This window comes from Cavia porcellus, unplaced genomic scaffold (genome assembly GCF_034190915.1).
Source record: "Cavia porcellus strain 051 isolate PalLab524CR breed Dunkin Hartley unplaced genomic scaffold, mCavPor4.1 scaffold_5, whole genome shotgun sequence".
Taxonomy (NCBI): domain Eukaryota; kingdom Metazoa; phylum Chordata; class Mammalia; order Rodentia; family Caviidae; genus Cavia; species Cavia porcellus.
This window is the reverse complement of record NW_026947488.1, coordinates 34,426,333-34,447,438: the sequence shown is the minus strand read 5'-3', so window position 1 is coordinate 34,447,438 and position 21,106 is coordinate 34,426,333. Positions and strand designations below refer to the sequence as shown.

Below are 21,106 nucleotides of genomic sequence, written 5' to 3'. Positions count from 1 at the left end.
GCCCTGTTTGAATCCTCACAAGTTGTATTGCCACAGACCTTCCCCTCTCTTATCTATTGCCATTTTTATTTTGGTGTGAATTCTGATTCCATTTGTAGGCATGTCTTTCTGGGTACTTAGTTGTGTGGTATAAGCAGTGACTAGAGAATATGTGTAAAACGCACACCAAAACATGCGTACTAGGCATTTGTGGCCAAGAGAATACATTTTCCCATGGGGGCTGTGAGGGTTTGAACCATTGTGCTGAATCCTGTTCTACTAGAAGTAGGACGGACGGGCAGCACCCTGTCAGGACCAAGAACAAGGGAGGCCAGGAGATCTCATCACAACACTAGAAGCTGCTGGCAGTGTCACTTCCTCTACTGTAACCCTCCCTATGCACTTCCAGTACTTAAACTACTAGAGGTGACAGTGAGTGTGAGCCCTGCACACTTAGCAGCTGCTGCTCTCAGAATCTGAGTGGTACTTACCAGACCTGGGTAGTAACCCAGGCCCAGGTCTTCTTCTAGCATGAAGGAATAGACAAGTGGTGCAGTGAAACCTGATGGAGGTCAGTGTCACTGTGGGGGAAGGAGCCCTAACACTGGTTCCCTGCTTAAAAAGCAGATGCCCTAGCTGAGATCCCCTGGAAGTCAATTCCAGCACAAAGATTTGAGCACGTGCTATCACTTGGTTGGGAGGTTGTCCAGGGAAGCACAACCGAGGAGCAAGTGAGCAAGAAGAGTGACACCAAGGGCAAACAGCCCATGAAAGTGTGGCACTGAGCACCTGGTGCTCAGGCCCCTGGGAGCCCTGAAAGACTGCAGAACAAGCCTCACAGGAGACCTGGCCTGGGGAAGGAGAGAAAGGGCCTACCCTCTGGCCCACCCACCTGCAATTGCACCTCACTCTGCATCTGGTCTCCACAGATGAGATGCAAGCACTCTGGAGACCCTAGACACATACAGGACTGTGAGTTCGGGGTCTGGGCCCAGCCCACCCCTTGTACAAGACAGGAACATGGGCAGAGGAGGAGAGAGTGGGCTGTCATGGAGAGTTCTCTGTCCTACCTTACAGCCCTCTGTGGCATGCATACATATCCATTGCAATGCCTTACAAACGGGCTATTGTACATTCATTTTACACATTAGGGAAGGGATGCTTAAAGGAATTACATGACTCATCTGCAGGCTGCACAGCTGATAAGTGGCAGAGCTAGGGTTCAGGTCCCAGGAGACTGGTCTGGAGTCTCGTTTTATTTTTTTATAGTTTTACTTTTTTATTTTTTTCTTAAATTTATTTTGATCTGGCCTGGGGTTTAGCTCAGCATCATAAGTGCCTGCCTGGCAAGCACAAGGTCATGAGTTTGATCCCCAGTACAAAAAAAAAATTATTTTGGTTTGGAATATTAGTTAATAAAGGCTATTTATAATTTATATTTTAAAATTTATACTACTTTTAAGTTACTGGATGAAATAATTTACTTGGAAAAATAGTTGCAAGTAGCCCTTGGAGGAATTTTAGCTTTTTTCTCCTATTCAAGAATGAAAGAAAAGCAGTATTTTTAAAGCTTACTTTGCACTGGTCAGGTAACTGTCTTCTCTTGCTTTCCTGAGTGGTGGAATTATGTGCTGAAGGCTTCCATGGGGGAGAGCAAACACTCATAGATACAGGGCCCCACTCGGCCTCAGTGAGGAGGAGGAGGGGGAGAGGGCGAAGGAAACAAGTCCATTTAGCAAAGAGGGGGAGATAGATTTTTCACCTTTTGATAGTACATGGGATTAGAGAAGCTCCACAGAGCTAATATTGATTTCTTGTTCTTTAAAAGATTTTCCAAATTTCATATGTATATATTCCATGAAATCTTGTATTATTAGAAAAGGATATTGCTTATCTAGCCTGAAAAACGTGTTAATTCCTAGAATTTTTTTGGAAAGGACTCTGGCAATGACCATCATCATTAATGTCCATATACCCTTTGTCGTAAAGGTCTACTGTTGGTCATCTACTCTATCTAAATAAAAGCTTTGATTCACAGTATAGAAATCTCATTAGTCTGCTGCAGCATTGTCTCTATGAGCAAAACTTGGGAAATCCCCAGGGCTAGCGATGAAGGAGGAACTGGCCTGGAGAGGGCAGGGTGCTCCACCTATGTAGAAGGGAGTCCAGGGAATTCCCTTGGGTGGGGCTGAGTATCCTGGGGCATTGTTAGGAGAGGAGAACAGGTTGCTAAGGACCTAGTGAAGTGTGCTTTCACATTAACACATGCCCAAACCCCTGGCTCTGGGTAACTAGGTTTGTGTAAGTTGGGAGAAAGGTTTGAAGGTCATGTGCATTGCCTACCTCATCACCTTAGGGAGAGGAGAGAGAGGGATAAATACCAAAAAAAGTATTTGTGCTTTGTTTCTTATTTCTGTGATTTTATAACATAATGTAATTTTTTAAATTGGAGGAAGGTTGGTTAATCTGTTCCAAGAAGAAAGGGCCAGCCTGAGGATGAGACTGCTCTTTTTAGTGCAGTAAACTATGAGTTGCCTGTCTCCTTTCACAGATATTCCTGAATTTTAGAGCACGGAATTGGTATTCTGTCCCTGTACATTCATTTTGTGAATAGAAAAATCGGAGGGACATAGCTAGTTCTCTGAGTTACCCTGTGGGGACTGTGGAGTAGATCTAGGCCACAGTGAATTATATTATGTTTAAAAAAGACTTGTCAGCCGTGCGTGGTGGTGCACACCTGTAATCCCAGTATTCAGGAGGAGGCTGAGGCTCGAGGGTCCCGTGAGTTCAACGTTCAAGGCCAGTCTGAACTGTGAGGCAAGACTCTGTCTCAAACAAACAAAACAATCAAAACCTATCTTAGATACTCTTTGAGTTCCTTCCCTTGAAAAACCATGATACACTGTTTTAGGCAAAATGTTGGTTCTGAGGTATGTGTTTATTTTTTAGAAATCAGCCATTGTTATGTGAAACCAATCATGAACTAAGTAAATGCATACCCTTGATCCCAGCATCAGACACTCCAGATCCAGCCCCCTTTGACCACATGAGGCTTTGGGGGAATCTCTAGACACAAACCATAGCACAGTCAACTGGAGATTCCAGCTCCACCTGTGAAATGGGAGGAGTGCAGTCATGATTCAGCCCAGAGTAAGTGATAATATGAAATAGTTCCAGAAGGACTATTTATTATTATTAAGGGTTTTTTTAAAAAGCTTTTCAATTTGACCTAAGAACTTGCTTCCTTGGAAGTGAAAAGCGGTAACTGAGCTGCTGGTTTAACAGCTCCATTCCCGTTTTCCACTCATCTCACCACTTCTCATCCCCTAACCTTCAGGGGAAAATACATTGAGGAGCATTCCAGGTTTCCTTAGCATTTATAAAATGTGAAGCATAACAAATAAATTGTTTCAACATAGATTAATGGTCAAAATTTACTTTGTATACTGTAGTTCATGATGAGTAATATTATTACAACTCCAAAATTGCTAATAACTCCTTATATCTGTCCCTCTCTCTCCCCCAATAAAACTCCTGACTTAAAAATTACTATGTGTTCAGTAGTATTTTTAGTCATGTTTATTTCCTTTGCCTGTCTTTCTGCACTCCCAACATTTTATTTTCAGTACTAGGGATTGAACCTGGGGCATTCATGAGCTACATTCCTAGCCCTTATAAAAATTAATGAATTTATTAATTTATTTTGAGACATATTATGCTTGAACTTGCGATCTTCCTGCCTTAGCCTCCCAAAGCACCAGGATGACAGTTGTGCACCATTGTGCTCAGTTCCACTGATTTTTAAGACACTAAAGATGATTAACTGTGACAGAAAAAAAGGAACTGAACTAACGCCCTAGATTGTAGGTTTAGCAGTAGCACTGAACTACAGAAAGTAATCAGAGGGCGTGCAGTCTTTTGGTACTAACTTCTATCAAAAGCTTTTGAATTCCTCATACTTTTCCAGTGTCAACAAGCAAAAAAGTCATGGCAATGTCTTCACCTTCCATGGTTCAGAAATTGCTTCAATAAGATATATAATGTTCAGAATTTAAGATTAAAGAGCACCTTATTTCCTGTTGCTAAGGGAGCAAAGTGATAAACTTTTAAAAAGCAAAGGGACACCTGTCCAAGACTCCAACTCAGCAGACCGGGAAGCTGCCAGCCCACAGAAGCATGGCTTACTTTTTCTGGAGCTTGTATTGTTAGCAAAGCTGAGCCAGTTCACATGCATCATTATCAACTACTAAGCAACAAGAGCCACCAAGACCTTTACCACCGTGCCTCGTTAACACAGTCCAAGAAAGGTCTGTGTTAATTTTTATGAGTTTTTCCTACATTTTTGTAATAAAAGTTTAAATAATTGCTGATAGGAATGTAAACTAATGTCACCACTTTGGAAAACAGTGACAGTTCCTAAAAAAGTTAAATGTGTTGTTACTGTATGACACAGCAGTTTCATCCATAGAGATTTGAGAGGGAAGTGTGCACACAGTATCTTGTACAGATGTTTACAGCAGCATTAGTCACAGTAGGCACAAAGCAGACATGCCTTGCACGTCAGCTCCTAACAGGAACAGAGCGCTGACAAGGCTCGAAACGAATGCACCTTGAGAACATTATGCTGAATAAATGGACCCAGTCACCAAGACTGCGTGTTGTGTGACTCCACATATGTAAAATCCAGAGTGGGGAAATGTACAGAGCGAATCAGTGGTTGCACAGGGCTGGAGCTGACTGGAGAGGATAAGGAATGGTTTCTTTTTGGGGTAATGACAGACATTCAGATTGATTGTAGAATTGGCCGTGAAATTCTGAAACATAGCGAATACTTTTTTAAAAGTTATGTTTTAATATGCATGGTTTGCATCAGTAAAAACAAGTTCAAAAGGCTTAAATCAGCCATGCAGGTGGCTCATGTCTATAATCCCAACACTTGGGAGACTGAGGCAAGAAATCACTGTGAGTTTGAGGCTAGTCTGCGCTATTCAATGAATTCAAGACCAGCTTGAACTACATAACAAAACCCTGTCTCAGAAAGACAAAAAAAAAAAAGAAAAAAAAAAGGCTTAAATCAACTTGAATTTGTTAAATTACAAAAAAAGAATAGTGATACCCTTGTTCCTGACACACTCTTATATGGACACATTTTGGTGAACTTCTTTTGCCTGTGTTTTGTTTTCTTTTTTTGTGGGGCTGGAGATTGAATCCAAGACCTTGTGCATGCAGGGCTAGCGCTCTGCCGCTGAGCCACATTCCCAGTCCAAGAAAAATCATGTTTTCCTTTATCTTTACATAGGCTTATGCTTTATTTGTTTGCTTGTTTTCATTACCGTATTTAGACCTTCCTTGTGTTATGATATGCATTTGCCTGATTTTTGCAGTCATATGGGTTGCTCCCAACTCTTCCTGGTTGTATGCAATGCTGTAAATAAATTAATTTGACTACAGAGCTTTTTTTTTTTCTCCTGTTGGGCTTATTTCCTAAAAGTGGATTTCCATGCAGAATTACTGAATCAAAGGCATCAAGTGGGTTAGAACTCTTGATGCTTGAATCCTTTCCCAAGAGATTCTTGGTTCTCACTTACTTCAGTGGCCTTAAGCTCACTGTGTAGCCTAGCTGGTTAGTTCAATGTGGATTTGAGCTACTCTTAAATGGCTTTTCATTTCAGCCCAAAGTATTTCTTCTCTAGTATTTCTTGCATGGCAGGAATGGTACCAGTAGTCTCATCTCTCTCTCTCTCTCTCTCTCTTAGATTGTCTTAATTTCTCCTTCATTTTTGAAGGTGACTTTCAGTAGATAGAGAATTCCTGGCTGATAGTTTTCCTTTCGACATGTTTAGTATGTCTTCCTAATGCATGGTTTCCGATAAATCACCTTTGATCTTACTTAGGATCTCATGATATGAGAGCATCCATTTCTGTGCAGATATTTCTCGTTTAACAACCTACCTGTTTAACAACTGTTCGGACTTGCTACCTGCTGCTTGGATTTATGACCTGTCTTGTGTGTGTGTGGGGGGGGGGTTCTATGCATTTTGTTTATAGAGCCTCTGTGTCTTTTTGTACAGTGTATGTTGTTTATACAGGACTGTACTTTTTGCTAGTTGCACTATACAGTACTCTAGTTTTATGTTCTGTTATATATCACAGTACCACATGTAAGAGTTGTGCAAATAAAAGCAAAGTCATCGAGTTGAACTTCCTTTGACCATTGCTTTGTTTTGAATGTTGTAATGTACACACTATGTACAATTCCTCATGAATGAGTTTCGTGACCTAATTCATTTAATGTCTCAGTCATAGGAATTTAACGAAGAATATCTGTGTCTGCCAAAGCAAACTGGCTCTGTTTTCTTTTAATAATTTCTGCCTCTTGATTTCTTGTTTCTTGTATTGCTGGTGATGGACCCCTTGGCCCTATGTGCTAGACAGGCTTTCTATCACTGAGCCACACCCCAAACCCTGTGTCTTTATTGATGGACTACATATAGATGTTACGACTATACTTTGTGCTAGTTCCTTAGGTGCAATTTCCTTTAGTTCTTTGTACATATTTAACAGAGCTAATTCAGTGCTGTTATCTGCTATGTTCAGTGCCTGGGTTTCCCCCATGGACAGTTTATCTTGACTGCTTTTTTTCCCCCCCATGAGGAAGAGTCATAGTTTCTTGTCATTTTTCATAATTTTTTGTTGAACTTTACACATTTTAAATAATAAAATGTGGTAACTCTATGATTAGATTCTTCCATCGCTGAATGTGTTGCTGCTATTTGTCTTGGGGTTGTTTGGTGACTTTCTGAACTCATTGTGTGAAGTCCATATTGTTTTTCATGTGTAGTCACTGACGTTTCTGTCAGTTGGCTCAGTAATCAGCTCATGACCAGACAGGATGTTATGAGTCTTAACATAGCATATTGTTTCCAGTGCCGTGGTGTGAGCACCTCCATCTTGAAATGTCACCACACACCTATGTCTTGAGCAAGACACTTGCACTGCTGCTGAATGACTGGGAATGCTCAAAAGCTGCTAACTCCAGAGTTTCTGACACTGGAGTTAGCAGCCATTCAACATGTGACACCTCTGCTTATAGCTTGCCTTTGAAGACACACCTAGGAAAAGGGATATAAAGCCCAAGCATTTCCAGCCCCAGGATCCATTTGGGGGCTGCCATGAAAGGCATGGATTCCATCTGTCCAGAGATAGATTGGCCACTTGTGTGATCAGCTTGTGTGGCAATGCTGGGCTAAGATGCGTCAGCCCTTCCTGTCTGCCTGGGAAAAGCGCTGTCCATTTGTGTGATGAGCTTGGCAGCATTATAGCCCAAGTAGACACAGTGTTGGCCATACAGACTCCACATGGGAAGGAGAAGCATGGGCTCTAGCTGCAGCGCTGCCTGTGTAGATAAAACCAGTCTCCAGAGACAAAGTATGGACTCCATTAGCTCCGGAGTGTCGCTAGTAGTTGGTGAGAGTAAGAAGATCAGGTGTGCTATGTTGATTGGTAAGAGCCTTAATCAGAAGAGAAAGCACGCCTTCCCATGAAGCAGGCTCCACTATCCTGATAGAGTCTCAGCCAGAAGAGAAACCATGCCTTACTGTGAGCCAGCCAGTGCATAGACTGAAAAACCAGAAGAGCACACAGACATCCCTGCTGATTTGGAGGACTCAGAGTAAGATGATACCAACTGAGGGGGAAGGGAACAGCTCAATGCTTGTATTGTTTGGTTGACTCTGCTGGCCTGGGGCTGGTGGTCTGGGCATCTGCTTTGAGGATGGCAGTGTGCATTATGTCAACTGTAGGGGGTTTCCTTCTCTCCTAGTTTTGAAATCCAGTGTTTTGTTCCATTTTACTGTTTTTTCCCTGCATCTGGTAACCTGAGCAACTATTTTGAAAATAACGATGTGCAGTATTGTTCTCACTGTTCCATTTTGTTCCAATTTATTGTTTTGTTTTATTCAGTATTATGCTTTGATTGGTCTTACTCTGTTTTGTTTTGTTTTGATTTTTCTATGCCTGATGGTATGGACAACTATTTTGAAGATAGCAAGATACATTATGGTAGCCCCTATTGATTTCCTGTTATCCTATTTTGAAGTTCTTTCTCTTCAAAATAAAAGAAAGGAAAAAAAATTTTAAAAAGGAGCTGTGGCATGGACTCTAAACTTGTAGCTGCTTCTGAGATCAGCTTGAGTAACCAGCAGCACAGTGCAGATAGATGAGGACGATGGACGCTTGTGGTATCAACCTGTGGCCTGGTGCAGCTGAGTGAGTGAGACCTTTCCTGGAATCCATGCACCTCTTGGGTTACTAGTATGTTCTGCTCACCAGGCCACCTTGGTCGTCGGCAGTGCTTCTCCTGCTCTCCCTGGGCCTCTACCTGGGGCCACGGCCCACACAGGGTGATGGCCTTGCTGTGCTAAGGCACCAGCAGTCTCTGTGGGAACCCTCTAAATGTTGAGGTGTAAGATGAATGCTATGATTCATAAGCTGGCTGAGTGCACCCATCTCTGCTCCAACAGCCCTTTGTCCCTTCCAGGCTGCTTGTGACACAGCTTTCTTTACATGTCTGGAAGTAGAATCCTCAGTCTCCACCTGCGCTCTGACTCAGCACTTGACCACACAACTCACATCTCCTCCTTGGCCCTTGCTTTCTGCTCTGCAGAGCTGGAGCTCAATGCTCTTCACATCATTTCTGAGTGCAGCCCAGCAGACTGTGTAGGTATTGCCTGCATTCCTAGAAATGGATTGGAGCTTTCAGACACACCCCCTCAGCTTCCCCTTTAAATCTTTAGTTAGCTGTTGTTTGTCTCAAGTTACCTACTACCCTAAGCAGTCTGCCTATTAAAACTTGGTTTTTGTTATTTCCTACAAATCCCCCAGGGGAGACAGTTACTTGCTCCAGGTAAGCTTGGAGCCAGGTCAAATAAGCAGTCAGTGAGTGAGGTTCCCCAGGGAGCTGTCAAGTCACATGATGACAGTTCTCTAGAAATGGGTCTTTAATGGGATTCTGTTCTCCCACCCCTGTGGCTGCTGGGCCACTGACTTTCACCATGAGTACAAGTCTTGAGGGTTCGGTACACCAAAGGAGGAGGCTGGGAAGAAGGTAGGGTCCTGCATCATCCAGCCTGCATTTCTGACCCAGCTGCTTTTTCTGAATAAATGCTCCCCCAGGTGTCACAAGCCCAATGAATTTCCAGAATTCTGAGAAGTCATTCAGAACATTTTCCCAGTGATATCTCTAGAAGCAGGGAATTTTCAGAGATTCTTTGCCACCACTCATTCCAATATCCCTGATCATTTGCTGAGTTCAAACTTGTTTCTTTTATTTTAAGAACAGAAAAGACACTGTATGGAGGGAGCAAGACCTTGATTCTGTTTTTGTGACATGTGTGACATTTTCTCCTACAATGTGGGCCTCACATTTTCCATTTGCAGAGGAGGGGTGCAGATGCATCTCCTGTCTACTCTGTATGTTTCTCTGACATAAATGTTCATATGTGTGGAAGTGCTTTTGTCCCTTTTAAAGAAAGAAGGCTTCCAGCTTGTTATTTCTGGTTCTGCTTCCCACCATGTGTCCTTGATAAGCCATTGAACCAATGCCTCTCCTTCCGTCTCAAGCTCTGTGTCTTTCTCCATGAAAGACCAAGTTCACTCTTGCCAGTAAATTTAAATTGCTTGAAGCTGTGCATGATGATGTACACTTGTAGTCCTAGCATTTCAGAGGCTGAGGCATGAAGATCCCAAATTTGAGGCCATCCTGGGCTACATAGTGAGTTCAAGGCTGGTCTGGACTTCATAATGAGACTATCTCAAAATGACAATAAAACAATGTTACTTGATGAGGTTTTAAAAGCTGATGTTATTTATAGTTTGGATATAAGTTATAAATATTTTGTGTAGGTTGCAGTATATTTTATTGCCATCCTGAAGGTGATTATTGGAAGTATTTATAGTACATGTAATGCTAGAAATAATTTTGAAACGTCCAGTAGTTCTTTGTATGCCCCTCCCTTTTCTCTTTTCTTTATGTTTTGATCAAGTTCTTCATTAAATCTGAGCTCTGTGGAGAACTCTTAGAACTCACAGCTTTTTTTTAAAAATTTTGTTTTGTTTTGGCTTGGTTTTTATTATGGTAGACTACACATAGCAAAAAAATTGCCAGTGTAATTCAATTTTAAGCATGCAGTTCAGTTAAGTATGTGCTTTTCTTTTTCAAAATTATAGATGCCATATTTCCTGGCTATAATTGCTTTATGAATCAGTACTGTTACTAAAGTTAAATAGCATGGGCTATATAATGTCTTGCTCATTTGCTATGCAGAAAAGCATGCATTTCCTAAAAGGTGGTAAATGGTGACTTCCATGGCTGTACTTCTCTTACCTCCATCCACTTCAGAAAGCAAGCTCATTGTCTCTGTGTACTACACTTACCTCACATTTCCTGTTGCAGATTGCGGTGCCAGTTGGAATTAACTCCAGGACGTCTATGTCAAGAGGGTTGTACCAGCCAGCAACAATCTTTATGGGCCGCCAAATGTCAGCCCTCTCAAGCATTGGAGAGTTCAGCACAGAGCAGGAATTTGCCCAGCTCACAAAGAACTTCTCAACTCCTGACTCACATTCACACCGACAGACAGCCCCAAACAGCAGAGTGACAGACAGTTGTGGAGTACAAACTCCTAGTGACACGCAGTGCTTAGCTAAGTCTGACAAAGTAGATGGCAAGACATCTCTTCAGATTGACGAGAAGACTCCAGTCACTGCCCCGGCACTGGGTGAGGAGGTACAGACTCACTGCCTGGAGATAGGAAGCAACCCAAGGCACAGCGAGAGTCATTCTTCTGAAGGTAGAAAGTCTGCTGAACTCCATTCCTTGCCACAGCACAGATTAAGTCCCAAGAACTCAACCAGTGATTTAAAGTGTGACAGTTGCAGCAGATCAGAAGGATCAGAGCGAGGAAGACTGACACAAGAGCATATTGAAGTCGAGGAAGAAAGCGCCAGCCTGCCTGTCTCTGCCCTATCAGTTTCTGAGCACAGTGCATCTGGAAATACGAGGTCTCCAGGGACACGTTCTGCCAGGCCCGCTTCTCCAGGTGGGATGAGAGACTGCGCTCACTGGCAGGTTTTTGTTGGTGTTTAGTTTTTTTGGATGGGGAGAGATCTTATGTAAAGATAAAATATACCCATTTTATCTCTTTTCAAAAACCAAAATGGAGACATTGTCAATAAATTACATTCTAATGAGTTCAAAACTATGTACCTGGACATAGTTTTGAAAGTGAATTCACTGATTTTTAAACTCAATGATTTTTAAAAAACATTTATAAATATTTTCAAGCACTGGTGTGGTTTAGTAGTAGAAAATCATGTGCTTAACATGCACATAGCTCTGTACTCGATCTCCAGCACCACAAAATTTAAAATTTTGTAGTTTTTTTTATTAAAAATAAAACTTTTGAATTTTTAAATCCTGTAATTATGGATTGGTACTGTGTGTTCTTAATTGAGGAGTCATTCTGTTCTGTGTTTCCTTGATTCTCCATGACATCAATGACAAGCGATCTGTGTGGTGTCCCCCATGCAGGTCACCTCACCCCTGGGGACCTAGAGTTACACAAACCCTTGGAGCACCTGCAGGAGGAGCAGGAGGAGGAAAGTAGCAGCAGCAGCAGCAGCAGCAGCAGCAGTAGCCTCACGGTCTCCATCAGTGAAGATGACCTGATTTTACAGAGCCTAGAACCACAGCCAAATCGGGGTGCCCAGATGGAGAGAGAAGGTGGGATCCAGGCCTTCGCCCTAATCCACACTGAGCAGGAAAGAGATGTTCTTGCCACTGGAAAGAACGCTGGTGTTTTGCAAACTCTGAGCTCACTTGATTCAGAAAAGGCGGTCTGCTCTAACTCACCGAGACAGTAAGCCATCCTTTTTTCTTTCTTGTCTCTTACTGTCCTGTTCTTCATTGTAGACAGATTCAGGGACCATTTCCCTGAGAGTGTATTGTTGAACACTCAACTATATGTTTCTTAAATCTCATAAGTAGTCTTTTAAGATAAGATGTAAGTTTTCCTTTCCTTTCTTAACTAGCTTTTTAAAACTAGCTCTTATAAAGAGTTTAAATACTAGCTTTTTAAAGTAATGATCATTGAATCCTTGTGATTGACATATTTATCCAAACAGTTCCCATTTAATTCATAAATCACCCTACCTCCTACTTTCAGGCCCTTTAAAAATAAATCCATTTTGGAATTTTGTTACCATAGAAGATGACAAGTACATGTACTAGCAATTCAGCTATAAGACTAAGAACTTTGTAGCTAATTAATTAATCTTTATTTAACTTGATATAGTGTCACTTTTCTCATACAACTAAATGAGCTAAAATTCTCATTATATACCTAAGATTTCCTTTTCTGAGTATAAATATGAGGACTTTGGAATTTCTAGTGTCCAATAGGAATATCAACATGATACATTTTTAGCACTTATAGTACCCAACTCATAAAAGCTAATGTATTCTTTTTTTACTATTGATTGGAGATACTAGGTACAAAAAAAAATATTGAAAGTTTCATGTATCTACTATGTAGAAGACTTGTTAGCTGTTTAACACCGATTCTGTGATATTTGAAAAAATAGTGCTAATAGAATCAAATCTCTTCTGAGGAAAGAAGAAAGGGAGGTAAGGAGCCTGAGGTAGATTTACATTTTATACATGAAGACATGAAGGGCAGGGCACCTAAGTGGCACAGTGACCTTGGAGCTGAGCCTCCTTGTAGCCCGCCTCCTCATCCCGTGCACCCCACAGCCTAGTGGCTGTTCAACTGCCTCCCAGCCCTGGCAGCAGTGCATGTGTTCTGCCTTGCAGTGCATGCTGCATGCGCGGTTGAGAAGCATGTGCGTTCTGTGTTGTTGGATGAAGTATTCTATAAGCGTCGCTTGGATCTAATTGATTAATGCACCTGTCTCATTACTGCTTGCTGGATCTGTCAGCTACTGATAGAGGGGTGTTCAAGTCTGCACCTGTAATGGTGAATTTATCTACTTCTCCATAGGTCTACATGTTTTTGCTTATGTATTCTGATGCCCCTGTTGGGCATGTACACATTAAGGATTTTTATGATATTCCTAGGTATAGAGTTTTTGTTATTTATCCGTGGTATACTCTGAGTTTCCCCAATTATGGTTTTGGGTCTGCAGTTAATTACTGCTTCAAATGTTTCTTCTGTTCCTTTCTCTTTTTGTTCTTTATGGTGTGCCCATTATGTGGATGTTACATCCTTTGTAGTCCCATAGTTCTTGGATATTCTGTTCTATGTTTTTCTTCCTTTTCTCTTTTTTTTTTTTTCCTGTTTCATGTTTGTTTAATGGGCAGTAGTCATCTCAAATCTTTCTTTTTTTTTTTTTTTTTTATTTAAGGAGAAAAGAAAAAAAAACAGAAAGGGTACAAGTTATACAGATTTGCAGAAAAAAAAAATGAACAGTAGGAAATCACTAGTTAATGGATTACATATTGTCATCTTAGAAATAATTGTTCAAGTCACAAAATTAAAGCTTGTAGAGTGGACATTCCATCAATGATACTGCAAACAGTTCTGTTCAATGATCCAATAAAACTCTGTGATATCATTTTTTATCTTATACACTTAAATATACATGCAGTTATATAGTTTAGAGCACTTTCTTTTCCTCTCTTTTGTACAATGACTATTACACATTTTGGGTTTCATTGCTTCCACGGTTCTTATTACTTTTTTGGAAGAGAGTAAAACCAAATGTGACATAACAGAACAGAATCGGTCAAGTCAAAAGGGTGGACATAATAGATAATGTGAAAACATAATACAAGGTGATCAACAATGGTTACCATAATGCCTCCCACTATCTCTAATAGAATTGCCTGTATCGTTAGTTATAATACAATTGAACAAAACAGTAAAGAATAAAAGCGACAAAACCAAAACATTGGAGACATTGTAGGTCTTCAAAAGTAGATAAAAGTCAACGAGAATGGGCGTTATAATGAATCTCATTATCTTCACAGCTGATGCCTAAACTTTCGAACCTGATACTATCCAGCAAAACAGAATAGGGGAACATCAGTTAAAAACCAGATGGTGAGAGTAATACAGGGCTTTAAATCGAGGTAATGGAAAGTCAAAGTGGGTTACTATAATATATCCTGCTATTTTTTTCCTTTAATTAAAAGGATAAAAATAAAAAAGTAAATAATGGAGTGGAGATTGAGATAAAAGAAGGCATAACAACGAAACAGCACAGATCAAAACATAACCATTTAAGCAGAATAGTGTTTCACCACCAGATAATCCTGACCTAAAAGTAGTTACCATATTGTCTCTTTCCTTGAAATCCTTGAGTACAACTTCGTATACTGTAGCATTAAGTATATCAAAACAATGTAGAACCATTTAAGAGAATGACAGTATTACAGAGTATTTTGAATCGACTAACAGAAAATGAACAATGGTTTCTGTATAATCTCCTTGACTTTAAAAGGTTTTTGCTTATATTATCGTACATAATAAAATCCAGTAAGATACAACCTATTTAGACCATTGGAGACAGAAGGACAAAAGCTAGATGAGACTTCAAAACAAGATGATACTAAATCAGTATTACCTATTAAGATGTCATTTTCTCCAAAATAGCTGTTCCGATCATCCAATCTTCTCTGTCTCATTTCTGTTGAGCTCTTATTCTGTCAGTAGCTGTCAGTTTGTCTTCTTCACTTTGTTCTCTGCTCCATTCGTTGTGGCCTCCACTATTTCTGAATTCTTTGTATTTTTGTTTTTTTAGAATATCCTGCAATACTCTCTGTAGAGTTGAATTGGTGGTTGCAAATTCCCCCAGTTCCTCTTTATCCTGGAAGCACCTTGTTTTTCCATCAATTTCCAGGGACAGTTGTGCAGGATATCTCAATCTTGGCTGGAGATTATTATCTTTCAAAGCTTGAATTATTTCCCCCCACGCTCTTCGTGATTTGATGGTTTGTGCAGAGAAATCTGCTGTAATTCTGATGGGTGTTCCCTTGTAAGTGGTCTGTTTCTTGTCTCTGACAGCTTTTAATATTCTGTTCTTGTATTGAATTTCTGGAATTTTTATTATTATATGCCTGGGTGTAGTTCTGTTTGGGTTGTAGGTGGCTGGGGTCCTGTATGCCTCATACATCTGAGTATCTTTACCTTTTGCTAAATTAGGAAAATTCTCCTGGATTATTTCTGTGAGTAGCTTTTGTAGTTCACTTGTTTGTGTCCCTACTTCTTCTTTTATGTTCTTAATCCTTAAGTTATGGATCCTCTTATCATCTTCTTGTTTTTGTATTATTGCTGTTTGTTTCTTTGTTATTTTTAAGAAGTTTTTCATTTCATTCTCCCATATTACAAGTCTGCCCTCCAGTTCAGATAGTCTGTCCTTAGTTTCTTTCAAGCTGTTATGCCAGTCTTCGATAGACTTCTTAGTATCTTGGTAGTCCCTTTGAACCTGCTTCACGTATTCTATGCTTTCTCTGTTTTCTCCATCAAACAATTCTCCCCTTTTTTTCTGTTCTTCCATTCCACCACCTGTTTTTTCTTGGGTGGTACTTAGCATTTCTCTAACTATTCTGCCTACTTCTAGCTTCAGGTCGTTGATAACTTCATTCCTGAATTGGTCTATGAGGCTCTCTATATGGCGCCTTATGTGTATTGGTGCGGTGTCTGCTATTGCCTGATTCTCAGAATTGGGGGCCGAGGAGCCTTTCTTGTTGCTGCCTCTTCCCATGCTGCCTCTTCTTCTCTGTTCCTTATATATGCAAGCTTATATAAGAGGCCCAGCTTCTCTCCCAGTCAGCCACAGCCTGATCAAATTGCGCCAGTTAGGTGTTCCCGCTCACCGCTGCGCACCAGGGAGTTACGGACCAGGCAGCCTACGCGTCTCCCCTCCCGGCCACCGTCAGGCTCTGGGATCTGGGTTGGGACAGCCTACGGGATCCGCCAGCAGCGTCACGCAGGCCAGGCACTTTTCACCAATCCCGCCCAAGAGGGGAATGTGTGGCGGGAGTCAAACTGTGGCTCAAACTGTGGCGGAGTGTCAGTCTCCCTCACTCACCTCGCCACAAGTCAGAACATGCCTCCCTGCCCGTCCTGTTTTCGACTCCGTTCGCAGACTCCCGCTCCCAGAGTTTCCGCGCGTCTCTCTCCTTGCTGAGCCGATGTAGAGGCAGCCAGCCACCGCGCAGCGGGAAACCCAAATCGCGGCTTCCAATGGCGCGGGGTCCAGCCTCGGAGCAAGGCTTTTCTGTTCCTGTTTTAGCACCAGGACTGCATTCCAAGTTGGTTTCTCTCAGCCGAGTTCGTTCCTGAGTCAGCAGAGCATAAATCCACCAGCTTATGTCTCTTTAGTCCGCACCATACCTGGCTTCTGAGCCTAGTTTTTCAGAGAGCCTCCGGCAGTTGCTGTTATCTGTCCGCCATGTTCTCCCGGAACTCAAATCTTTCTTTTCATCAGATGATTGATCTGGGTTGCTCTCAGAATCATGAGCAAACTTTTTGGTCTTTGAACTTGAACATGGACCTTTACTCCATACATGATTTTCATGTTGTGTTGCATTCTGAAGCTCTTCTTCTGAAGAAAACTGAAACCAATCCAGACCTCTGTGAAAGCCAGTCTCTTTGTCAACAGGAACATGGCACTTGCATATGTGGCCAACTGAGCAAAGTATCCTGTCAGCTCATTTGGTGCTGTAGTCCAGGGGATATTCCTGACAAAAGCCACTGGCCGGTTGACACTTGTGTGCACTACAGTATCTCCCCTCACTACAGCGACCACCACCTTTATCTGGAAGGACTTCAGCAACCTTCTCCTTCTTTTTCTTTGCACTTCAGTCTGACAAGTTTTTATTGACAGCATCTTCAAGGCATTGATTCTCTTCTTTTTTTTTTCTTTGACTTCTGCTTCTCCTTCTTCTATTCTGCTGCTACTGCTTTTCTTCCTTTTTCTTTTACCTCTCTGTCTCTGAGTCTACCTGCCTTTCTCTCTCTCTCTCTCTCTCTCTCTCTCTCTCTCTCTCACACACACACACACACACACACACACACACACACACACACACACATTCTTGCTGCATTGTCCCAGCTGGTCCCTAAATACTTGGGCTCAAGGAGGATCAAGGGATCTCAGCTTCCTGCCTAGCTGGCACTACAGGTACCACAACTCTATGCCTGGCTGTGATTCTTTTTTTAAACTGTGTCCAGTCTTTGAGTTGGCATGTTCTGTTGAGTTTGATGTTTTCTTTTTTTTTTGAGTTACATTGATCATTTAAAATTAATTGTTCTTTCTAAGCCCATATATTAAAGAATTAAGCTGTCCTCCCTTCCAATTCTGGTGCCTTAATTAAAAACACCATGATTTATTTCCATTTGGATTCAACCAAAGTTTTTTGAACACTTGCTATGTAGCTCTGTTCTTCAAGCTTGAGGCTGTAGCAATTTAAAGTGTGGCTCTGATTCTCCAGCACTCCTCTTGTCCTTCCTTTGAGTTTTGGTGGGCTTGTGACTTCTTCCAACAAACACAGCATGGTGGAATTGATGCCGCATGACTTCTGAGGTCGAGTTACAAATGGCCACGCTGTTATTACCCTCTGTGCTGGGTCTTTCTCAGAACCGTGAGCACTTGTGTAAGAAGTCTGGCTGTTGTGAGGTTGCTGAAGAAATTCAGTGCAGGTGCCTCACCTGTCCTCCCTGCCGAGCCTCCTCCCTCTAGTCATCCCTGCCGAGAAACCCAACAAGTAAGTGAAGCCTTCTTGGACTCCACAGAAAAGTCTCCACAGCTGTCACTAAATGACCTCTCCCAAGGACACGCGAAACACAGTCACGAAGCCAGCTCTGTCTGACACCCTAATCTGCAGCATCGTGAGATGTGATGCACTGGCTGTTGCTTGAAGGTGCTGGGTTTTGGGGGTAGCTTATTAGGAGTCTGCAGATACAAAGGAAGGAGAGCATTCACCTAACATTGCATTGAGCACCTGCTGTTTGCCTGGCACTGGTTCTGCTCTGATGGTGCTTGCAATTGTGTTTACATCAAGGGAATATAAACAGTAAGCAATCATGCAAAACACATGATGGTGCAAAACTGTTGCCAGGAGAGCAAAGATATGGGTGCAATTTACCATAAGATAGGGAAAGTCTCTGTTAAGGGGAAGCTTAAGAGGAAGCCTAAAAAAATGAGGGGAGTGCACCCTTACCCTTTTTGCTCCCTTCTCTGTCCACAGAGGCTGCTGTGTGCTTTGCCATTTACTTTTCAACCTTGTAGGTTTATTCTTCAGTGGCTGTTTCCCCTCCCTCCCTTACCTGGAAGGCAGATGGGATGTTTCTGGAAGAAGAGCATAGCAGGCAGAAGGAGCCACGGGGAAGCCAGTGCTGTGGACGATGGAGGAAGTGCAGAGATACATCAGCCCTCTGAGAGTGAATGGAAGTAGGAAGATGGCCCAAGGCTTGGCTGCCAGTTCAGAGTCAGGAATGTCAGAAGGAACTGGCAAAGTGAGAGGAAGCACAGACTGTGCTGCAGGGGACAGTAGTGTTCTGAGTGGTATTTGGGAAGATGAAGCAACCTTCCCAGGTGAGAGGGCTGGCCCAGACAGATGATCTCATGGTGGATCTCATGCTCTTAATTTCTTCTGTCCTTCCACCCATTCTGAATTCTAGCATAGCACTGTCACCTTTGCCACTTCACAGAGAGGAAGCCGAAGGACGGAAGATGGATAACTTGTGGAGACTTGAGGTAGCTCAGTGTGCTTTGAACTTGGCCATCGCAGTCCAGAGCTGTGTTCCAAGTTGCTACCCGATGCTGTCTCAGCAGCTTACTACTGCAGAGGTAGCTGGAATAGCACCAAGGATAATATTTTATAGAGCTAAATAAGGAAGCTCAAGAAGCAAATTAGATTCTTTAATTAAAAAAAAGAAAGGAAAACTAAGCGTGGCAATTTGGCCTTTTGCTCCATCCACCCTAATTTTTACGCCTCCCATCCTCAAATAGGCTGATGAAGTGCTGTGTGCTTTCTTCAGGCCTGAACAAAGTGCTCGCAAGTTGCTTTGTTCTCTCTCTCCTGGTGTGTAACTGAAAGCAGAACGGAATGCTGCCTTTTAAGCTAAGTAAAATGAAAGCCTTGGTTTCTCAAGGTCGTAAAAATGTAATCACATAGATTGAATCCTACCCAGGGATTTTAATTTAACCTCTCTTCAAAGTTAAATATAGGAAAGAAGTTATTGCATCTGAGGAAGGTTTGCTGCTGGAAATCATATCACATAGAGTATTAGAGTTTACCCTAAATTCTTAGAGTTTACCCTAAATTCCTCTTATGAGGATACAAATTCCTCTTAGAGTTTACCCTAAATTCCTCTTATGAGGATACAAATGTATTTTAAATATAGCATTTCTTCAAATATGATGAGGCTGTTACTTGTTTTTCTGGGACATGACCTCTGACCCTTCAATACAAATAACTCATGTGCCTTTTGTTGTCATCTCACAGATTCTGGGCTTTGTCACCAGAATAAGGTTGTGCATCACACAGTTGAAAGACTAACCCAGTGCCATTAAATGTGGTCACCAGGGCATCTCCTTCATGATCTGCCTGCCACTTCATCCCCTACTCTTGCCTATATCTCATCAATTTTTTTCTGAAAAATTTAATATCTTTATTTTGGTTTAAATTTCCAAATGTCAGAATGAGATTTACAGTGAAGTAGTTCTGAGGCCTCATCATCAGCAAAGTAGGTGGAAATCAGTGTCACTGTACAGAGGATAGTAAAGGGCTGCATTGTCCAACTTCTACCCCACCTTTGCCAGCCATCCCATTGGGGACTTCAGGCCTCAATCAGAGCCTGGGTGACCTGGAATAAGGGAAATGGGCACTGAGAAACATTTATAAAGGTGCTCAGGAGTGAAGGTCACTAAAAGACTGAAATCTAATAACAGGATTTCCTAGAGGATATCCCCAACGCACACACACACCCTTATCACCACATTATTGCGGCTCCTGCATAATAATGGAAATGTAGCTGAAAGAACTGTGCACCCAGGCCTTATTTAAAAAACCTCTAGGGAAACTCAGAGACAAGAGAGAGAGAAAAACAAGGTCAGCCAAGCAAATACTAGCCTCTTGACACCTGCACTCCAGCTCCTAACCAGAGTCTCCTTGCAGGCCTGCCCTAAAGGGTTATACTTCTGGTTCTAACAGAAAACTACAAGGTATACTAAAAGGAAAGAACACATAGTTTAGACAAAGCCAAGATCAGGACTAGACTAAGATATGACACATGTTGGAATTATCAGACTGGGAACTTAAAATACTTACGATTAATATAGTAGAGCTATAATGTAAAAAGTGGACAATTATGTGAAACCAGTGGGGTGACATAAGCAGAAAAATAGAAATAAAGAATTGAACCAGGGTTTAGCTCAGACTTACTTAGTATGTGCAAGGTCCTGGGTTCAATCCCCAGGACGATAAAGGAAAGAAAGAACCAAAGCAAGGTTCTAGAAGTAAACCAGAGTAACGGCAATGAAGAATACCAGCAAGCAAGTCTAGTCCGGGAACCAGTGCCGTGCGCAGGCCACCACCAGACTGGAGCAGACAGACCCCAGCCTTTCCCCATGGGTCATTGCCATTCATGGACCTTGGGTAGAGAGAACAAAGCGACACTAGCAAGCAAGCCCAGTCCTGGAACTAGCACCATGTGTGGGCCACCACCAGGCTGGAACAAACAGACTCCAGCCCTTTCTGGCATAGGCTGGCAAACAAGTACCACCAACCCTCCAATCACCATAGCAACAGGCTTATCAGGAGAAACACAGGCTGTAATGATAGCTATGGAAGTGAAATGCAATTGGATGCGTGTGGTGCTTTGGTGTTTCACTAACATTGCAGGTCTAGGGCCAGTGGTCTGTTCATAGGTTTAGAGGATAGTGGTACTCAATGTGACATCTAGGGGGATCTCCTTCTGGGGGTTAAAGCCATTGTTGATTCCCTGTGGTCTTGTTTTGGAAGTCCTATATCATTTCCATTGTTTTGTTGGATTGAGTTTTATTCTCTTTTGTTTTGTTTAATTATGTCAAATCTGATGGC

At 42.0% G+C, this 21,106-nt stretch overlaps 1 protein-coding gene across 2 annotated transcripts in view; it reads left to right on the top strand.

Moving 5' to 3' along the window:
* The window catches only part of Kiz (kizuna centrosomal protein), a 92,991-nt gene that overhangs the window by 21,636 nt on the left and 50,249 nt on the right, over positions 1-21,106 (top strand). For both annotated transcript variants that reach the window (XM_013159927.3, XM_013159926.3), the window contains exons 5-6: positions 10,433-11,078; positions 11,570-11,897. In XM_013159927.3, coding sequence (XP_013015381.1) covers positions 10,433-11,078; positions 11,570-11,897 — 974 coding nt within the window. The remainder of the gene's footprint in view (positions 1-10,432; positions 11,079-11,569; positions 11,898-21,106) is intronic.